Consider the following 21,387-nt stretch of genomic DNA (forward strand, 5'->3'; position numbering starts at 1 on the left):
TCCCATACATGGAAATGGGTAAACTCAGTGAATAAATGCTGGCCAGCACAGTGCTTGTAGAGTAAATCAGATTTATTATTATCTCAGAATTATAAAGTGCCAACACATTCTGCAGCTCTGTACGATAGAACACTGTGTAGTAGTTGGGGCAACAACGGGACCCCTTAATGTGATGTTATTTATGAAAACTGGCAGCAACAGAGTTTTGTGGTGCAATCAGGGCCCCGTCTGGGGGGGGGGACAGAGGGTACTCCAGTCAGAAGCCCATGCTAGAGGGTAATCTATGAGAAGCCACGGTGCAATTTGTTGGTCACAGTGGGATGGGAGTGATTTGGACAAGATTAAAGGAGAAGGAAAGGTTAAAACTAAGTAAGCTTTATCAGAAAGGTCTATATAAATACACCAGTAAACCCTCAAAGTAGTGCTGCTCTGAGTCCTCTGTCCAAAAAATCCTGCATTTCTTTCCTTCTATTGTGTACACATGGGCTTCTGTATCAGACTTCCTGCCTTCAGCATAAACCTCCTTGCCCCGGGCGTGAGCATGCTCAGTTTGCTCCTCTTCCCCCCTCCCTTCTCTGCTGTAATCTGAGCCCAGAGCTATAAGTGAGCAGGGAGAGACTCAGGCAGGAAGTGATGTCACACCAAGCTAATACTGCAGCTGCTATCCTAAACAAACAGAGAGAGTGTCTAGAGCGGTTTACTCAAGTATGGTAAAGCATTCTACAGAATAAATATAGCTTGCACTATTGCAGCTAATCTATTGGCAAAAAAATCCCTCCGTAGCTTTCCTTCTCGTTTCAGGATGGGGTTTGGGCATAGCAGGGGAAAGATCTGGGGCATAAACCTATAAATGGTAGCCATTCAATTTAACGTCATTCTCTACCCAGGGGAACCTGGTGACCGGTAGGCTAACAATCGGGCCCCCCGTTGATGGGAAGGAAGGGTCCTGGTCACAGCAGTATGAGTCCCAATGATTACTGTACTGGGCCCTCTGCTGAATGTGCCTGCCCTGACTAATGCCCGACAACCTGGCATAGATATAACAATGATGATAAGTAGACCATAAAATTCACATTGTTGATGCCTGTATGGAGTGTATGCTGTCGTCTGCAGTATGTTATGTAAGCAGTGCAAGCGCCAATGGAAGTTGAAGAGGATAAAAGGGCACACCATAGTCATAGGTCTTGGTTTAAAATAATCTGTGATTCTTGGAAAGAAAATTGGGCAAAATTCAGCAAGAATGATTTGCTTAGAGTTAAAGGGGTGGTTCATCTTTAAGGTAACTTTTAGTATGTTATAAAATGGCCAATTCTAAGCAACTTTTCAATAGGTTTTCATTATTTGTTTTTATAGTTTTATAGAGATTTGCCTTTTCCTTCGGGCCATTTGCAGCTTTCAAATGGGCGTCGCTGACCCCTTCTAAAAAAACAAATGTATTGTTATTGAAACTTTTTATTACTCCTCTTTCTATTCAGGCCTCTCCAATTCATATGCCAGTCTCTTATTCAAACCAGTGCATGGTTGCTAGGGTAATTTGGACAATAGCTACCAGACTGCTTAAAATGCAAATTGAGCTGCTGAATAAAAAGCTAAATAACTTAAAAACCTTAAATAATAAAAGATTAAATCCAATTGCAAATTGTCTCCAAATATCCCTCTCTACATCATACCCAAAGTTAACTCAAAGGTGAACAACCCCTTTAAGAACAACGCAGGCCTAATTTAGAAGACTAATAAGGGCTTATTTACTAAAGGAAAGTGGAAATGTGATTTTTCCACTAGTTTTACCCATAATAAAACCTCCCCTACCTGGAATTCCAGTGTAGTCGAGTCCACCATATTCAGAGGCAAAATCTAGTAGAGGGGGTTCATCTGTTGATAGGGGTTGTCACCTTTTCTGGAAAAGAATACCGGCCTTTCTTTAGATTTATCTTTTTCCTCCCCTATTAATAACATTGGGATCAGCCATCAGTAATACTTGCCAGGCTGATAAAATACAGGCCAGGTGGAAACCCTACCTGTGGATGGAACAAGAGAGTAAACTTACATTAACTTAATTCAGCTGACGTTCATGCAAGGGTTGTCACCTGTCCGGTTTTAACCAGGTGTTTTAAAGGGCTGCCCTGGTCAAAACTTACTGCCAGTGTTCCGATTAAGGAAAACCGGGCAGGATTCCCCATGATTGACACGGTGATCGGCCAATCGCCAAGTCATAGCCCCGCCCCCAAGTCACGGCCCTGTTTCCTGCCCGGTCTCCACCGGGTGAAAAAGTGGCGACTGTAGGTGCTTATATTGTGCTTATATTGTCAACACAAAGATATCCCTGTAATTTGTACTCGGTATTGCTTTATTGTTTATATATAAACCCATATAACCCCTAATCATGTCCTATCTAGACTCACGTCTTTTTCCCCAGCTTGTAGAACTACATATCCCAGCAAGCTTTGGCCGGGGGGCGGAGAGCCATTTACGAATTGCATTCTGGGAGAGGGAGGATCTGGCTGTCATTGGCTGCATGTGGGTAGGAACATGGCTGCTGTCGGTGCTTCGGAGCTGCTGCTAAAGTCAGTGAAGTCCATCGCTGTGCGATTCTGTCCCTTTGAACCCAATGTCCGGCATGTTAGGTAAGTAGTTCCCCGCAGGAGCATCGATACTGCGCTCAGTCACTCGGCTCTGTATGGGGCGCCAGAATGATGTACATTCTCCTCATCAACTGCTTAAGGTCATAGAGACTTCTGTCATTAAAGTCTAATAGAGGCAAATACAATAGTGCCCTGGCCGGTATCAGGGCAGTGTATTGTTGTTACACTTTGTGTTTGAACCAGCTGCTTTTATTTGCACTCCCCCCTGGCTGCAGGTGGTACCTTCCTATAAGCGCCAGTGTCACAGCAGATGCAGCCTAAGGCTGGCTTACCCTTTAATATAAGTGTGTATAAAACAAGCAGTTGTTTGTTCAGCTATGGGACCTGTAATCCAGAATGGCTGGGACCTGGGGTTTTCCACATAATGGAGCTTTCTGTAATTTGAATCTTCATAACTTAACAGAGTTGTTCACCTTTGAGTTAACGTTTAGTATGACGTAGAGAGGGATATTCTCTGACAATTTGCAATTGGTTTTCTTTTTTTATTATGTTCTTGTAGCTAGGGTCCAAATGACCCTAGCAACCATGCACTTATTTGAATAAGAGACAGGAATATGAATAGGAGAAGCCTGGATAGAAAGATGAGTAATAAAAAGTAGCAATAACAATACATTTGTAGCCTTACAGAGCATTTGTTTTTTTAGAAGGCGCCCAATTGAAAGCTGCAAAAAGTCAAAAAAGGCAAATAACTATAAAACTATAAAACTATAAAAAATGAAAACCAATTGAAAAGTTGCTTAGAATTGACCATTCTATAACATACTAAATGTTCATTTAAAGGTGAACCACCCCTTTAAGTCTACTAGAAAATCATGTAAACATTAAATAAACCCAATAGGCTGGTTTTGCTTCCAATAAGACCTAATTATAAGTTAGTTGGGATCAAGTACAAGCTACTGTTTTATTATTACAAAAAACAAAGGAAATTTGGATTATTTGGCTAAAATGGAGTCTTTGGGCTACAGCCTTTCTCTAGCGGATGCCATACCTACACTATTTACAGATGGAGATGTTCCCAATACCTGAAAGAAGTGCTAGTCCACCATATTAAAGGGAAACTACACCCATTGGCTCTGTTTTGTCCACTATCGAGGGGCACAGGCAAAGCAAATTATTCTTGCTATTGGAGGCTTCTTCCTGACAGACATGCAGGCAAAAGTGTCATTTATTATAATTAATATTACTCTGATTTAATTGCAAATGACAGGACAGTTCTTCACTATTTAACAATTTATTTTGCCTTACAGAGAATTTGTGGAAAAAATAAACTCGAAAAAGATCCGCTCTACCAACGCAAACTGTGACATTGCTGTAGACATAAGGCATGACCGGAGTGAACCCCGTGTAGATGTTCTATTTGGTAAGTCTGTTCAGCTGGGAACGTTCCTGCACTTGTAACTGCACTCACAGTCACCTACTTCAGCCTAGGTGCAGCCACACAGAGCGGATTTCAGCACATAAACTTTTACACCAAAATCTGCTCTTTGTCTGCACCCAGGCCAACACAGCAAACCTGTGAGTGCAGGCAGATGATCCCAGTTGATTGGCTGATTCTTGGCCTAAATCAGCCCTGAGTTGCACTATTCTGATACTGAGCAATAAAGACTGATTGGCTGTCTCTTGTCGGTGTTCCAGCAGGAATCCAATAAGCAATTCAGGCGACACTTTGAAAAAATGTAATGACGTTTATGGCAACATAAGGGTAACAGCATCGCCTTGTGCGTTTCGGGAAGCACTCCCTTAATCATGCCTATCAGTAAAGAAGCGCTTCCCGAAACGCGTAAGGCAATGCTGTTACCCTAATGTTACAATAAACTTCTTCAAATTTTTCCGGAGTGCCACCTGAATTGCTTATTGGATCTACGTTTCAGTCGGGACGCTGGTGGCTGAGAACACAGAGTTTGTGGAGCTGATTGGAGGGACACGGCGTGGTGGGGTGAGTCTAGAGCGGTCACATTCTAATTGAGTTCCAGCAGGAATGACTGACAGAGTTAGTTTAGGAATGACTGTACATAATGTGTCAACAGCATAGATTGTCATATCTATTTATGTAGCTGAGATTCATCCTCCACCCATAGACCCTGTGTTAGGTACTTCACCACTAAGTGGCGCCAAAATGCTATGAAACCAGCTATAAAAACAGACAACTACAATACATTAAAGGGGTGGTTCACCTTGAAGTTAACTTCTAAGGTGGCGATACACTATAAGATTTTTGCAAACGAGTGGATCTAAACCCGAAATACCCACCAAAGGCAGGGAGATTTCGGGTTGATCCAATCGGCGCCAACGGGACGAGGGCTGCATCAACTAGCCGATGCCTCGATCACCAAGAAAAATCAAACCTACCTGATCGATATCTGCCCGATTTTTGGCTTGATATTGATCGGGGAGACGCCTCGGAAGCCCCCACACATGGGCAGATAAGCTACAGAATTGGTCTAAAGGACCGATATCTGCTGCCCATGTATGTTATAGAATTTCTAATGCTAAGCAACTTTTAAATGTTATAGTTTTTGAATTATTTTCCTTCTTCGTCTGTCCAGCTTTCAAATGGGGGTCACTGACCCCATCTAAAAACAAATGCTACAAGGCTACACATTTATTGTTACTTATATGACTCCTTTTTCTATTCAGGCCTCTCCTGTTCATATTCCAGTCTCTTATTCAAATCAATGCACGGTTGCCAGGGACCCTAGACACCGGATTGCTGAAATTGCAGACTGGAGATCTGCTGAATATAACGCTAATAATTATTAAAAAGTGAAAACCAATTGCAAATTTTCTCAGAATATCACTCTCTAGATCATACTAAAAGTTAATTTAAAGATGAACAACCCCTTTAAAGGTTGCAGTCAAGACAAAGGAATGCACAATCTTTTTTAGTTTAAATGGGTGGTTTACCTTTAAGTTAACTTCTTTTTTGTTACAGAATGGCCAATTCTGAGCAAATTTTCTATTTGTCTTCGTTATTTATTTAAGCCAAATAACTAAAAAATCACAAATAAAAAATGAAAACCAATTGCAAATTGTCTCAGAATATCACGCTCTAGATCATACAAAAAGTTAACTCAAAGGTAAACAACCCCTTTAATAATACATCCACTGTGGAATAGAAATACTTGCATGGCTAGGGTGTAACTTCCAAAACTGCTTATGAGCAGTTCAACAGTTTATAAGCACTTATTGGTCTCTCTGGGGCCCTGCAGGCAATACAGGGGTAAACTGGCACCTTTTTTTCTTAGATTATTATTAAAGGATAAGTAAACCTTTTAAATAAGTGAATGTAAAAATGATGAGAGTGCCATTCTGAGCACTCTTGAAATTTACATTCATTATTTTCAAAGATATTAAGGGATACGTGTACTGTTTATATGAATAAACACCTGCTGGTAAGTTTCCCACCATTCTGACCACCGGGTAGTCAATGAAGTTGCCAGGAGAAAGAATTAGAGATTGTCTAATGTTCTTCTGGTTAGGAAAGATGTGAGAAAATTTATCTGAGGTCTCTAATAAGTTTCATACGCTATGGGGACTGTCGCACGTTAGGGGGTACACTCTCTGATCTGATTTCCTTTAGTTTTCCTTCACCAAGCCGACTCCACATTTTTCATAGTGAGGTGAAGGTAGTCATTCTTTATTATCTACTATGTGTTACACAAACTAATGGAACCACAGAGAGAATTCTTATGGCCTCCCACAGCCTTTAGTGTGGCAGCTGGAGGGCTGCCATGGCATGTGCTGGAGGATACCCTCTATTTTTGTAGATAGAGAACCCTCTAGCAGTACCCAACTGTCATATATATCTCCAGATTTCATGTACATTACTGACTGACAGTCACATCACACACATGCATCTCTCCAGCCTCCTATTTACAGCACATACTGTACCTATACCAAAAAAGCCTATGTATGAATTATGGCATAATATACTGATAAAATATATGCATATTAGAAGTCACTTACACAGTCGCATTTTGTGACCTATACAAAAACAAACCAGTAGCCTTCCCAGTGACTACTAATATGCTTGTTTAACACTAGGAGGTGCCCTGTCGTTATACAGTGAAACTTCGATTTTGAGTACCCTGGTTTTAAGTTTTCCATCTTTTTCATTTTTTTTTTGTGGTCCCACCAATTTATATTGCATTTCAATAAGTGCATTTCCCTGATTTTAAGTAATGTTTTCCCGGATTTTACATCAAAATTTTGTCCTGATATACCCATCAGGTTTCCACCATGTCCCTCTATGAATAAAGAGTGAAATAAAGAGGTTTAAAATACTAGCCAGATTGTTTATTTTGCCATGGTTCTGCCTGTAAATGGTCAATTCCAATTAGCCTGTCCATTATACAGTCCTGCACCAATCACTTATTGATTTAGTTTGTTTATGTGACTGACGGAGAGGCCTTGCACATGCCGCCCATAGTGTAACATTAACACTGCAATGCTTAACCCTGGTTATTAACACAGTAAATATTGTATCTCAAAGTAAAACTGACTCAGTTGCTTATATCCTTTCAGTACTTGAAGAAAAAGTTACTTTAACACATTTCCCTGATTTTACATTTTCCCAGATTTTACATCGTTTTTTGTTGGTCCCTTGAAAAATGTAAAATGGGGGTTCTACTTTACTCCGAAGCTTGTAGCAATGGTCTGTTCCGTGAGCAAATTAAAGGGTTTACATTTAGAGCAGCAACATGTGGAACAATTTAATTACAGCCAGTATTTGGTTTGGGGAGACCCCTGGGATGTCCGACGCACTGGACTCACTACTATGGGCTGTGGTTTATCACAATTACTAGGCCTGAAAATTGCAGTGAGCAAAATAACACTTGTGTCTGGCTAATTTATCTCTGAGATTGGAAATGGTCTCCTCATGACACACCAGAGTGGCTTTAAAGACAGGGCAGAATGTAGAAATTATTTTGCCACCCCTTTAGGCTCAGTTCCCTGATTATTTGACTCTAGCGATATATAATTAACTTTATCAAGGGTATTGGATGGTTTGAGATGTGCCTTCCAAGCATCTGGCTCTGAGCTTACACCCATCCAAGTTGGCTTTGTTCTCATTTAGCATTTAGCTGTATAGCAGAACAGATCTGCATTGCCAGTGTTTAGTTAGGGATTCTGGCTACGAGCAGCTTATGAATAAGTAATGTAATTATCACTAATCGTCTTCATTTGTATAGGGCTTGCAGTATCCATCACACATATCGGTATAAATGGCACTTCTTCATTTCCTGCTAATGGCAGTAGCATTCTGAAGCACTTTCATTTATATTCCAGTTTTACTCGCACAACCAGCAAATCTCTTTTTTAGTTAAAGGGGAACTAACCATTTATGTCCAGCAGTGTCTGTATTTGCCTTTAGGCCACAGTCGGAAGCACAATTACATATTTTCTATTTCTCTTTCCAGCTGACGGCGAGAGGCTAGTGATAAAAGGCTCCAATGTGACCTCCAAGGAAATGCTATCGGCATTAAATGTAAAATGTGCCTCCAAGGACCAGCAAGCAAAAGACAGTGGCAGAAAGTAGTGCTTCTCTTTTGATCATTGTTTCATATGATTATGTAACCTTCTGCCTGGGGCACAGCAGCATCATCATGGACTATTTCTACTGGGATCAGCAGTCATAACACAGTCTTCTAGTGAACTGGCAGAATCACTCTGAGCCAAAACCCTACATTCACTGGAGAACTTGTATTTGCTTTCTGTTAATATTTCTTTTCCACCTGCACAAAAAACATTTATACAGATAGATATTTCCACTGTTTTAAAAGACAATATAACTCATCTGTAACAAGGGTTTGTATTGTATTCACTCTTCTATAAAGGGATACTATCATCCTAAAATTGAGTCTGTAAACAAGATGTAATAATGCAACTTGGTTTGGACAAGCCACTATATCACTGAGATGGGTGAGCTTATTTCTCGCTCCTTATGTGACTCCACATCCCTATTTCTTAACTTTGGGTGCCCAGATGTTGTAGAACTTTAACTTCCATAATTCTTCAAAACACCAATAGCTAATGTATGATTGAAGTTGTAGTTCTGCAACGAATCCACTGTTATGGATTCTGTGAATACCGAACCGAATCTGAAGGGGATGCGAAGGGGAAAACTTCCTTGTTTTGTGACAAAAAGTCATGCGATTTCCCTCCCCGCCCCTAATATGCATATGCAAATTAGGATTCAGTTCGGCCGGGCAGAAGGATTCGGCCGAATCCTGGATTTGGTGCATCCCTAGTAGCAGGGCTCTATTTCTTTATAGCAAAAAAGCAGAAGCTGTGTTGTTCTTCAGGGTTGGGATTCTGGATGAAAAATCTGTGAAATAACCTTTGATTCCTTTACCATTTAGGGAAAAAACGTATTAACTGTTATGGCTGTTAGCGGTTTAACTAGAAGGGTGGAGTGTGTACAAACATTATATTTTTTTGCTGAATTGCTCTAAGAATAGAGGAATACCTATGCTATCATTATTTTATGGTATCTCTCTGGCTATGAAAAAATGTAGGGAGTTGGTAGGCCATGTCTCTCTTCAGCTTTTAGTAAGGGAATTGTATCACAATGGGCTTTAGGAGACAATAAGGGACTTGTGGATAAAACTTCAAGCTGAGAGCTAGTAAGACCTTTAAGGTGGCCATAGCTGACAGAAGACTTGGATATCGGTCAGCTCATCAATTGGGCAGGCTGGAAAATTTTGATTGGTTTGAGACCAATGGCCGCAGGAAAGATTGTAATTGTTATGTCTATGGCCACCTTTATAGAAACTGTAGAAGTTTCCCAATTCATAAGGCAGGCAGTGGAAAGGGCCCAGCTTGAAGGCCAATTACCATGATTTTGTTAGTGGGAAGGACCTGACAGCAAAGTGATAGAGCCTCTGTTTTTGTATCATTTACTTTTTGACAAACTAAGGGCTGCCTAAATCCAATATATCTTAGTATCTATCTTTCATTAATATTCACGTTAGACAAGTTCCATAGGGAAAGTGTAAATGAAGATACAGTGGAACTGTAAGCTGCTACCAAGAAACCAAAACCATTTACAATCAAAATATATAAAAATTTGGGCTTGCGCAGAATGTAATTATCGTGACAGAGACTACGCCCAAGTGAATACATATATTTTGTGCTTTCCAGATTTTCATCAAAATTACAATCCCACTTCGAAATTGGCCATTCTAGAGAGTACTAAACATTAAAGGGATTCTGTCATGATTTTTATGATGTAGTTTTTATTTCTCAATGACACTTTTTACACTGCAAATAATTCACTCTACCATATAACATTTCATTCCTGAACCAGCAAGTGTATTTTTTTTTTTTGTAATATTGGTGTGTAGGCACCATCTCAGGTCATTTTGTCTGGTCATATGCTTTCAGAAAGAGCCAGTGCTGCAATATGGGACTGCTTTCTGGCAGCCTGTTGTTTCTCCTACTCAATGTAACTGAATGTGTCGCAGTGGGACCTGGATTTTACTATTGAGTGCTGTTCTTAGATCTACCAGGCAGCTGTTATCTTGTATTAGGGAGCTGCTATCTGGTTACCTTCCTATTGTTCTGTTGTTGGGCTGCTGGGGGGGGGGGTAAAGGGAGGATGGTTATATCACTCCAACTTGCAGTAAAGATTGATTACAGATCAGAATGCAAGTCACATGCTGGGAAACTGAAAATATGTCTAGCCCCATGTCAGATTTCAAAATTAAATATAAAAAAATCTGTTTGCTCTTTTGAGAAACAGATTTCAGTGCAGAATTCTGCTGGAGCTGAACTATTAACTGTTTTTTTCCCATGACAGTATCCCTGTTATGCCTTTAAGCTATTTACAAGCTCTGCATGTTTAATATGCTCCTCATTTCAAGAGTGGCTTCCAATGTATTTCCTTAAAATATACAGTGCAAAGTAAGTACTCAAGTCAAAAGGTTTATTAGTTTAACAGAGGGGCCCAGCAGAGTTTTGGGCTTTTCTAAGCCAAAGGACAAAAAGTTTTAAAGGAATACTGAAAACAATGAAAAAAACTGCAAATTGTAGTTTTGGAAACAAATGTTTTACTTTATTTATTACCCCTTTTACTGCCAGCAGATTTTGCAACTTGGTTTGCAAAAGAAATGAATGTAAACTTCTCAAGAGTTTTCTTCTAAGCACTTTTGCAATTCACTTTCCGTATATGAAACAACAGTATTATCTCATCATGTTGGCCAACAGGCTATACAGTCAGCTCAAAATACGTTTCTTGAGAAAAACCAATGTTTTTTTTTTTTAAGTTGTTCTAGTTAGAACTAACCAGTGAAATGTGAACTCACTAGAGAAATATCATAGGATATACAGAACATCAACTTGGCTTAGGGTTGCCACCTTTTATGGAAAAAAATACCGGCCTTCCTATATATTTATATTTTTTCCCTGTTAGTAACATTGGGATTAAACATAATTTTTACTGGCCAGTTGGCAACCCTAGATGTACCTTTTCTCAAAAAAAAAAAAAAAAATTTCTAGCCGACTGTAGCCAGATGAAGCAGTTGTATCAAATTCATTATAAGTAATAATCTTACAGTAATTTATTTTGAGGATTTACCTGTCCTTTTGATCTGTGATGAGATCATTGGCTTGCTGGGCAAGTGCTCAACTCATAATAGCACACATAGGGCCAACTTTATAATTATATAGTAACATAGAAGTTCAGGATGAACAAGAAGTCGAAAAGGATCTCAAAACTGCACGTTGCCGAGATGAGTGAGTGCCATTTGGAAGTATTTGGATTTTGTCTAAGTGAAAGAGAATTCTTTTTTTTTAAAAACGTATCAGTTGCACTGCAATCCATTTCTCGAAAGAGCAAACAGATTTTTTTATATTCAATTTTGAAATCTGACATGGGGCTAGACATTTTGTCAATTTCCCAGCTGCCCCCAGTCATGTGACATGTGCCTGCACTTTAGGAAAGAAATTCTTTCTGGCAGGCTGCTGTTTTTCCTTCTCAATGTAACTGAATGTGTCTCAGTGGGACATGGGTTTTTACTATTGAGTGTTGTTCTTAGATCTTCCAGGGAGCTGTTATCTTGTGTTAGGGAGCTGCTATCTGGTTACCTTCCCATTGTTCTTTTGTTTGGCTGCTGGGGTGGAAAAATGGAGGGGGTGATATCACTCTAACTTGCAGTACAGCAGTAAAGAGTGATTGAAGTATATCAGAGCACAAGTCACATGACTTGGGGCAGCTGGGAAATTGACAAAATGTCTAGCCCCATGTCAGATTTCAAAATTGAATATAAAAAAATCTGTTTGCTCTTTTGAGAAATGGATTTCAGTGCAGAATTCTGCTGAAGCAGCACTTATTAACGGATTCATTTTGAAACAATTTTTTTTCCCATGACAGTATCCCGTTAAGGTATAAAAGCAGAGAACTTCAGAGCTCTTTGTGATCCTTCCAGCATTTTCATTTTACATTTACAAAGAATAAATAAATAACCAAAACAGGCATGTCACTCTTCTTTAGCCCATATACATTTATAGCCAGCTTAACAAGTACAGGCAGGTAGATCAGCTGCATTTACCAGTGTCTCATCAGATATAAAACTTTGAGAGTCATTTCCAAATGTACAGGCTATTCTGACCTTGTGCCTTGAATTGCAAATGGTCTCCACAACATGCCCAGAAAGAATGTAATAAAAATATTACTTCCCTTCTTATATAGAATTGGATTGCCACCTTTTTGCGAAATCTTTACTGGCTAGGACAGGGGGGGGGTCCGCAAGGGGAGGATCATGAATGGGCAGGACAGTGATGTCACAGCGGGAGAGTTGTACCATCAAGAGAGAAAGTGTACTGGCAGGCCGGTAGCAGATTGACTAGTGATTATAAATTTTACCGGAAGCTACATTGCTGGTAGGTATTTTTAAAGTTAGGCCAGTAAAATACCAGCCAGGTGGTAACCATGTATAGAAAAGCGATACATTGTGATGGTGGAGTGGGTAAGGGAAAAAACACATGCAAAAGTTGGTTGCCAAGAGCTTTTAATGTTTTTTTTATCAGGCAGGTGACATAGATAAGCCTACACTATAAAGCAAACACTACAGGCAATTGGACCAGAGCTCATTGAACTGAGCTTTTAATGGAGAACTAAACCCTAAAAATTAATATGGCTAAAAATGCTAATTGCACTGGTTTCTGTGCTGTAGTAATTATCTGTATTAATTACTAATCAGCCTTATATTGTGACACTTTTATTCTATGTGTACTGTATATTGTGAGTGGGTCCCTAAGCTCAAGTGACAGCAGCACAGAGCATGTGCAGTGAATCAGCAGAAAAGAAGATGGGGAGCTACTGGGGCATCTTTGGAGACACAGATCTTTACTGCTATAGGGCTGCGGATGCCTTGGGCTGGTACAGAAGCCAAAACATAATGTACAACATTTCTAGCAACTTCTTTAGTTACGTTTTAGTTCTCTTAAATGGGGCATTAAGCATCAAACCTTTAAATCTTGTCTCCCCAATATCATACTTATCAATGCTCAGTAGAAGATGCTATGGGACTTTTTCATCTTCAAGGTATCTGTGGAAAGAGAACAGTTCCCACTATGCAACCCATAAGAAGGCTGTTTTCAATTATCTTGACCTGATTGCCTGCATAAGTAACCTATTCATTTTATGTGTAGAAGTGTCTCGATGCAATAGAACCGAGCAGAAAGAGTCAGGAGACTTTCTTCAGTGAAATAAAGCTTTTGAGGCTGTGCCTGGCTCAGGCAGCAAGTCATTCATTCATATTAGCAGGGTAAAATACTCATGAATGATACCCTTTCATGTATGTGTTTTGGGGGATCTTGTCTATTATTTACCCCACACAGTTAAATTTATTCAACACAAGGGTCAAATGATGCTACTTAAAGGGGAACTCCGGCTTCCAAACCAAAATCTGAAGAGGCCACAGAAGCCCCTAATATACCCATCACAGTTACCTGTTTCTTCAAAAAGTATGAATAAATGCCATTTTCTATGCTGTAATCCAGCTGTTTAACAGTTCTTCTCTTTCTGCATCATTTGAAATCCTGGCAGGGAAGGAGGGACTAAAACACTGATGTTACAAATTGTAACAACATCTCCACAGCTTACAGACAGCATGCAGGAACTACATAACCCACAATGCATCGCACTATGATGTTCTATTCCTTATTGAAATCACGTGTGCAGGGAATTGTGGGGTTTGGAGGATGCAGGCTGAGGACAGATGGCTGTTGATACAAAGTAACAGTAGTCAGCCAGCTCAGCAAAGTAGTCAGACAGATCAGCAGGGGGCTAGGTGAAGGGAATTGTCAGAAACCATTAAAAATCGTGAAAAGTCTGCATATTTTCTAATTGATGTATATTGCAAAGTTGCTTGAAATTATGTTTACTTTTCAAAAAGCTTCAGTTATGTTTGTGTGGAGTTCCCTTTTACGATGGCCCCAAGAGTGAAATTGGGGTTTGGGGGAGGAGAGATAGCCATCCCTGAAACTTGATTATTGTTCTCCTATGCAGGTAGGATTGCCACCTTTTCTGGAAAAAAATACAGGCCTTTCTATATTATTATGGTTTTTCCCTATACATAACATTGGCATCAAGCAACATTTTTACCGGCCAGGCCGGTAAAATACCGGCCAGGTGGCAACCCTATATGCAGGCCATACTGATGCCAAAGTGCACAGATCCAACTGTTCAGCCATTAAACCAGAATATTCACTTGGATAAAAACCATTAGACCAATTAGTTTTGCCATCTTAATGGGGCAGTAAATCACTTCAACATTAGTTCAGTTAAAAGGGCTTATGCTCAACATATTTTTTGTAATTTCTTGCATTAAATGGAACACTAAAGTCTCATTCTACTTCCCTAAAGGGCATGTAAAGGCAAAAAAATAAAATCCCATTTTTACTTTCTTTAATGAAAAAGAAACCTGTCTCCAATATACTTAAAAAAATGTGTACCGTTTTTATAAGAAACCTGACTGTATGCAGTGAAATTCTCCCTTCATTTACTGCTGTGGATAGGAATTGTCAGACGGTCCCTAACCGCTGAGCATGGAAACAATCATACTTATGAACAGCAGGGGGAGCTCCCGCCTTACTTCCCAGCCATGCAGAACTCAAGCAGCTTTGTTTATGACGATCCCGAAGCAGCTCAGACCACACTGAGCATGTGCACAGTCTTGGTCTTGCAAAGATGTTTAACAAAGTTACAAGATGGTGACCCCCTGTAGCCAACTTTGAAAGCATAAATTATTTGTTTGATTAGGCTTGTGGTGCAATAAGTTCATGTTTATATTTCGTATGCAAAATACAGCATTTCTAGCCTTATTCTATTTTAGAATGTAGATGCCCTTTAAAGGGAATTCTATGTAAAGCTTCACATTTAGGGAACCTGCCGAGTTCATGTAGAAGTCAATGGCAGAGGTCCGTTGACCCATTTGAAGATGTTAATAGCATTCCTGACGTTTGAGTTTTTTTTGGAGGAAAACTTGATTCGAATTGTGTTAGAATTCGATTAGAGTTTTCTGTTCGTTAACATTCATTCCAGCTTTTCCATAAATAAGCTCCCATTTGAGTTGTGAGAAAATCTGAGTTTATAAGTTATAAAAAATTCACATAACTCTAAGGACAGATCCACACGCTGCTGACAAATTGCTTCTTCTTCGGCGACTAATCTCCACGAAATGGCTTTCCACCGGTGGGATGGCACTCGGAACGATTCACTTTCCAAAGTCGCCCGTAGTTGTCTCACGAGGAAACTTCGGAAAACCGAAGCGATCCAAGTGCCATCCCACCAGTGATTTACATTCTAGTTGGCGCTCAGGCAGTTCGGGGAGATTAGTCGCCCGAAGACTAATCTCCCGAAATAGCAGAGTGTGTCTGCCCCTTATTGTTATTGTTACCATGTTCTGGTAAATGGAGATACACCCCCCCCAATACTCAGATCAGAACAACTTTACTTGTACATATGGCATTTTCCATACTCTAGGTCACTAGGTCTTTATAGGGGGCACAACCTCACTAAACTGCTTGACTACAACTCCCAACTCCAAGAGATTATCAGCAGTTAAAAAAAAAAAAGATGGGGGGATAGTAGTGTAACCAGTAACAGAGCTCAAAAAGTTTCCCTCAGCTCTATGGGCAACTTACTCAGTACGAATCCTACCTCCTCTATGTATACACCAATCCTCATGTGAACATTAAATTTCAGTATCACCATGTCATCCCCTAAATATGGCTCCAGGATTCGGCCTTTTTCAGCAGGATTCGGATTTGGCAGAATCCTTCTGCCCAGCCGAACCAAATCCGAATTTGCATATGCAAGTTAGGGATGGGGAGGGAAATCCCGTGACTTTTTGTCACAAAACAAGTAAGTAAAAAATGTTTTCCCCTTCTCACCCCTAATTTGCATATGCAAATTAGGATTTGGTTCGGTATTCGGCCGAATCTTTCATGAAGGATTCGGGGTTCAGCTGGATTCGGTGCATCCCTATCCTGGATATAGACTAAAACTTCTGTTTTATTATTATGGAGAAAAGGATAATAATTTGGATTACTTGGATAAAATAGAGTCTATGGGAGACAGCCATTCCGTAATTCAGGGTTTTCTGGATAATGGATTCCATACCTGTACAATAACACCACCATGAAAATTAAAAAATGTTTTAAAGTAATTCAAGTAGTATATAAGTAAACTGCTATGCATCCTTGGGGGCAGCTATTAAAAGAAGAGGGGGCTCCTGTTACATAGTCAATAAGCTCTGTAGAGTATAATGATGTTCTACATAGCTTAACTGTTACTTGCTATTTAACCTGTACCACCTAGCCCTATTTTCATTACCTCTATTGCTACACAGCAGCTTGTTTATATAAACTATAGTAGTGTTTCTTTCGTTTTTTGTTTGTATTAATGCTCCTTTAAGTGTAAAAAAAAAGTTTTACTATTTTCATGATCACTTGTCAAAGCAAATAGTACTTTTAATTAGGGATGCGCTGAATCCACTTTTTTGGATTCCGCCGAATCCTTTGTGAATATCAAACCAAATCCGAACCCTAATTTGCATATGCAAATCAGTGAGGGGGAGGGAAAAAAAGAGCCGCGGACGGATTTTTTTTTTCAATTCCTTGTTTTGTGACGAAAAGTGACATGATTTCAAGGATTCGGTTCAGCCAGGCACAAGAAATCGAATGCAGCTGAAAATGGCCGAATCCTGGCCGAATACCGAATTCGGTGCATCCCTACTTTTAATTCTCATCTGTGCAGAGTTTACACAGTTGCTGCCTCAGGGATCACTTTAAAAGTAGCATTTAAGATTTAAGTCACCAGCCCCAATAACCTACAGGCAGAAGACTTTACCCCAAATTAAAGTGCAACTCAACCACGTTGGAATAAACGGCTCCTCCTATAGACACCCAGACTAGTAGAATCAGGAGAGTCACAGAACAGTTCCATATCAGTGATGATCGCTACTAGACTGCTATCTGTCCAAAATCATCAAAAGTGACTCTCAGTGTGGGTTTATATGAGCCGGGAATGGAGCCACAAGTGAAACAGCGGTTTTGCTCAGGTGTAGAACGCCTTCTTGTTCACTCTGAGCTATTTGGGCACTGCTGATTATGCCTTGCCCCAGGAATGCGACATTCGAATTAGGGATGCACCAAATCCAGGATTCGGTTCGGGATTCTGCCTTTATTTAGCAGGATTTGGATTCAGCCGAATCCTTGTGCCTGGCCGAACCGAATCCTAATTTGCATATGTAAATTAGGGGAGGGGAGGGAAATCATGTGATTTTTCGTCACAAAAGAAGAATTTTTTTCAACTTTTTCCTTTCTCTAATTTGCATATGAAAATTAGGATTCGGTTCGGTATTCAACCAAATCTTTCACCAAGGATTTGGGGATTTGGCCGAATCCCAAATAGTGATTTTGTTGCATCCCTAATTCTAATAATCTGTTCAAGAAGAGTCTTGCAACTTTTTTTCAGCAGGTTTCCCCCAAAATACACTCTCACCTCTGAAAGGTGCCGGTCCCTGTAGAAGCAGCTTTAGTGACATGATGGAAGTTTGCACATGGGTAGAAATCGTATAATGGGAAAAGGACTTGACACTTCTTTAATGATGTAGTAATAAAAAAAGGGCAGTGTGCACTAAAATTCAAATAAAGGATGGGGGTGGCTAGATTCTAAAACGACCTTAGTGTGCACAAGCCCTTAAAGTCATTAAAAAGTCATTAAAAGGGTTATTCACCTTTATATTAAAGGGATACTGTCATGGGAAAAAAAAAATTTCAAAATAAATCAGTTAATAGTGCTGCTCCAGCAGAATTCTGCACTGAAATCCATTTCTCAAAACAGCAAACAGATTTTTTTATATTCAGTTTTGAAATCCGACATGGGGTTAGACATATTGTCAATTTCCCAGCTGACCCAAGTCATGTGACTTGTGCTCTGATAAACTTCAATCACTCTTTACTGCTGTACTGCAAGTTAGAGTGGTATCACCCCCTCCCTTTTCCCCCCCAGCAGCCAAACAAAAGAACAATGGGAAGGTAACCAGATAACAGCTCCCTAACACAAGATAACAGCTGCCTGTTAGATCTAAGAACAACACTCAATAGTAAAAACCCATGTCCCACTGAGACACATTCAGTTACATTGAGAAGGAAAAACAGCAGCCTGCCAGAAAGCATTTCTCTCCTAAAGTGCAGGCACAAGTCACATGACTGGGGGCAGCTGGGAAATTGACAAAATGTCTAGCCCCATTTCAGATTTCAAAATCGAATATAAAAAAATCTGTTTGCTCTTTTGAGAAACGGATTTCAGTGCAGAATTCTGCTGGAGTAGCACTATTAACTGATGTGTTTTGAAAAAAAAAACATGTTTTCCGATGACAGGATCCCTTTAACACTCAGTATAATGAGAGAGAGGGATATTCTGAGACAATTTCCAATTGCTTTCATTTTTTTTTTTTTATTACTTTTTTTTGCTAGGGTCTAATTTACTCTAGCAACCATGCATATGAATGAGACTAGAATATGAATAGGAAGTGGACCTGAACAGAAAAATTAGCAATAATTAGCAACAATAAATGTGTAGCTTTACAGTCCAACTAAAAGTTGCTTTGAATTAGCCAATCTATAACAGCACTTTACTCAAAGTCTTCTGAAATTGAGACGCCCCAGACAATTGTTATAGTGTTGATGCATTGAAACCATTGATTGTATTTCTGTGTTTTATGAATTGGAAATATTAAACAGCAAAAAAAACAAGTTTTAAAACAATTAAAATATAATGTACTGTTCGCCATGCATTGATTAAAGTTTTGCATTTGCTTCAGAAAGACTACTATAGTTTATATAAACAAGCTGCCGTGTAGCCATGGGGGCAGCAATTTAAGCTGAAAGGAGAAAAGGCACAGGATACATAATCGATAAAAACGAATAGAATACAATTGTACTCTACAGAGTGCATCGGCTATGTAACCTGAGCTTGGAATGGCTGCTCCCATGGCTACACAACAGCTTGTTTATATGAACTATAATAGGCTTTCTGAAGCAAATACCAGTGCAAGAAACAGTGCATTATGTATGTATATTTGTATAGCGCTCCTTAAGGGCAAAGCACTGTACAGCAAAACAAATTAGTAACAAACAAGGGGTCATTGAAATAAAAAGTAACAATAAGTGCATTACTAGAAATACAATTCACGTAAATATAAAATATAATTACAATAGAGATTAAGCACTCAGTTTCAAGGAGACAAAAGGCTGGAGGACCCTACCCCATAGGTCTTACAGTTAAAATGGGAGGGTAACATACAGACATAATTCAGAGGGGTATTAAAGTGCTGCAGGTTACAGTTTGTTACGCTGTCATAAGTATCAGTTCCCAGTTCAGGTGTTATCCAGGTGCTCCCAGAGGTAGTCTTTGAGTTTTGTTTTAAAAATACTGAAGGAGGATTCTCTCCTGAGAGGTTGAGGAATGACATTCCAAATAAAAGGAGTCGCAAGAGAGAAGGGTTTGATACGGGAAACAGCAGTTGTAGTGGGGGGTACAAACAAGCGGTTGCTCTGAGAGAAGCGGAGGTTTCAGCAGGAACATATAGAGAGACAAGAGATGAGATGTAGTTAGTTGCAGAGGAATGAAGGGCTTTGAAGGTTATGAGGAGGAGTTTATATGATATTCTTTGTTTTATAGGAAGCCATGATAAGGACTTCAGCAGCGGAGGGGCCTGTACCCTTTTGGATGAGGGGAGGATAATTCTTGCAGCAGTGTTTAATACAGACTGTAGAGGGGAGAGATGGGAGTTAGGGAGGCCAGTTAGTAGGTTACAGTAATTAGTCTGGATAGGATGAGAGCATGCACGATTGTCTTGACTGTAGCAGGTGAAAGGAAGGGACTTTTGGCAATATTGCGTAAGAAAAAGTGACAGGTTTTGACAGTGGTAATATGATCAGAGAAGGAGAGAGAGGAGTCAAAGATTACCCCCAGACAGCGTGCTGAGTTGACAGGGTTAATGAGCATGCCATCAATAGAGAGAGTAAATAGGGGAGTAGGACCAGGCTTAGGTGGAAAGATTAGTTCAGTTTGTTAGTTTTAGTGGTTGAGTTTGAGGTGGCGCTGGTTCATCCAATTTGACATAGCTAGGAGGCAGTTAAGAGATTTGAGTCTCTGTTTCAGCTGTTTATGAAGGGTGGATACATATATTTGGGTATCATTAGCATACAGATAATTAAAGCCAAATGATTGGACGGGATTTCCCAAAGACAGAGTGTACAGAGAGAACAGCAGCAGACCAAATACAGAGCCTTGCGGCACCCCCACATTAAATGGAACTGGAGATGAGGTGTTGTTAGCATAAGAGACAGTGAATTATCAGATAAGAAAGCCAAGATTCGGCCTGGTTTCTGATGCCAAGCGTATACAGAATCTGCTTCATGAGAGAGTGGTCATCTGTATCAAATGTAGATGATAGGTCAAGGAAGGATGGAAAAGTGACCTTTGGCAACCCCAAGATAATTTGTAACTCTGCACAAAGCAGTCTCAGTAGAGTGACCAGGCCGGAAATCAGATTGCAGGGGGTCGAACAGATCATGGGTGTATAGAAAGTTAGTAATATGGGAGAACACAATACGTTCTAAGAGTTTAGCGGCAAGTGCGACAGGAGGGCAATTTGACAGGATGGGTCAAGCATGGCCTTTAAGAATAAGCTTTACACAGGCATGCTTGAAGGGAGAAGGAAAGGTTCCAGAAGCTAGAGACAAATTGAGTATGTGAGTAAGTGGCGGCATAAGCTCTGCAAAAGTGTTTGTTTTTTAATAACTTTGGAACACCTTTGTGTTTGGTGTTACTGTTCCTTTAAGCACTATAATCAGGGGCAATGCTGCCATCAGGCGAGTTGAAAAACTCTTAAGGTGGCAGCAACATGCAAGTGATTGTAAATCTTGTTTAGCCCATAGACAATTCATTTATACCCATCTTAATGACTACAGGCATATCAGCTGAATGAATTTAACAGTGTCTGATCAGATCTAAAAATTGACAATACTGTCCAAATGTACAACATATCCTGACCTTGGTGCCTTGAATGCATGTGATCTCCAACAGGCCTGGGAGTCAAAGTAGGCCCTACCATTCCAAGTACACAGAGGCCCAAACAGCCCCCTGTATGGTAACTTTCTATTGACCCAAACAGCAGCCCCTATGGCATTTGCCAGAACCCACAAATTGCCAGTCCGGGCATGTCTC

The 21,387-nt window shown here is 40.0% G+C and overlaps 1 protein-coding gene across 1 annotated transcript; it reads left to right on the forward strand.

Moving 5' to 3' along the window:
• The first annotated feature begins 2,506 nt into the window (after positions 1-2,506).
• mrpl53.L (mitochondrial ribosomal protein L53 L homeolog) lies at positions 2,507-9,859 on the forward strand. The gene is given in 3 exon segments (NM_001094318.1): positions 2,507-2,624; positions 3,890-4,002; positions 8,063-9,859. Coding segments are annotated over 3 exon segments (327 nt in total). The 5' UTR covers positions 2,507-2,529; the 3' UTR covers positions 8,182-9,859.
• Positions 9,860-21,387: the final 11,528 nt, after the last annotated feature.

The sequence above is a fragment of the Xenopus laevis genome, chromosome 6L (genome assembly GCF_017654675.1).
Source record: "Xenopus laevis strain J_2021 chromosome 6L, Xenopus_laevis_v10.1, whole genome shotgun sequence".
Lineage (NCBI taxonomy): Eukaryota > Metazoa > Chordata > Amphibia > Anura > Pipidae > Xenopus > Xenopus laevis.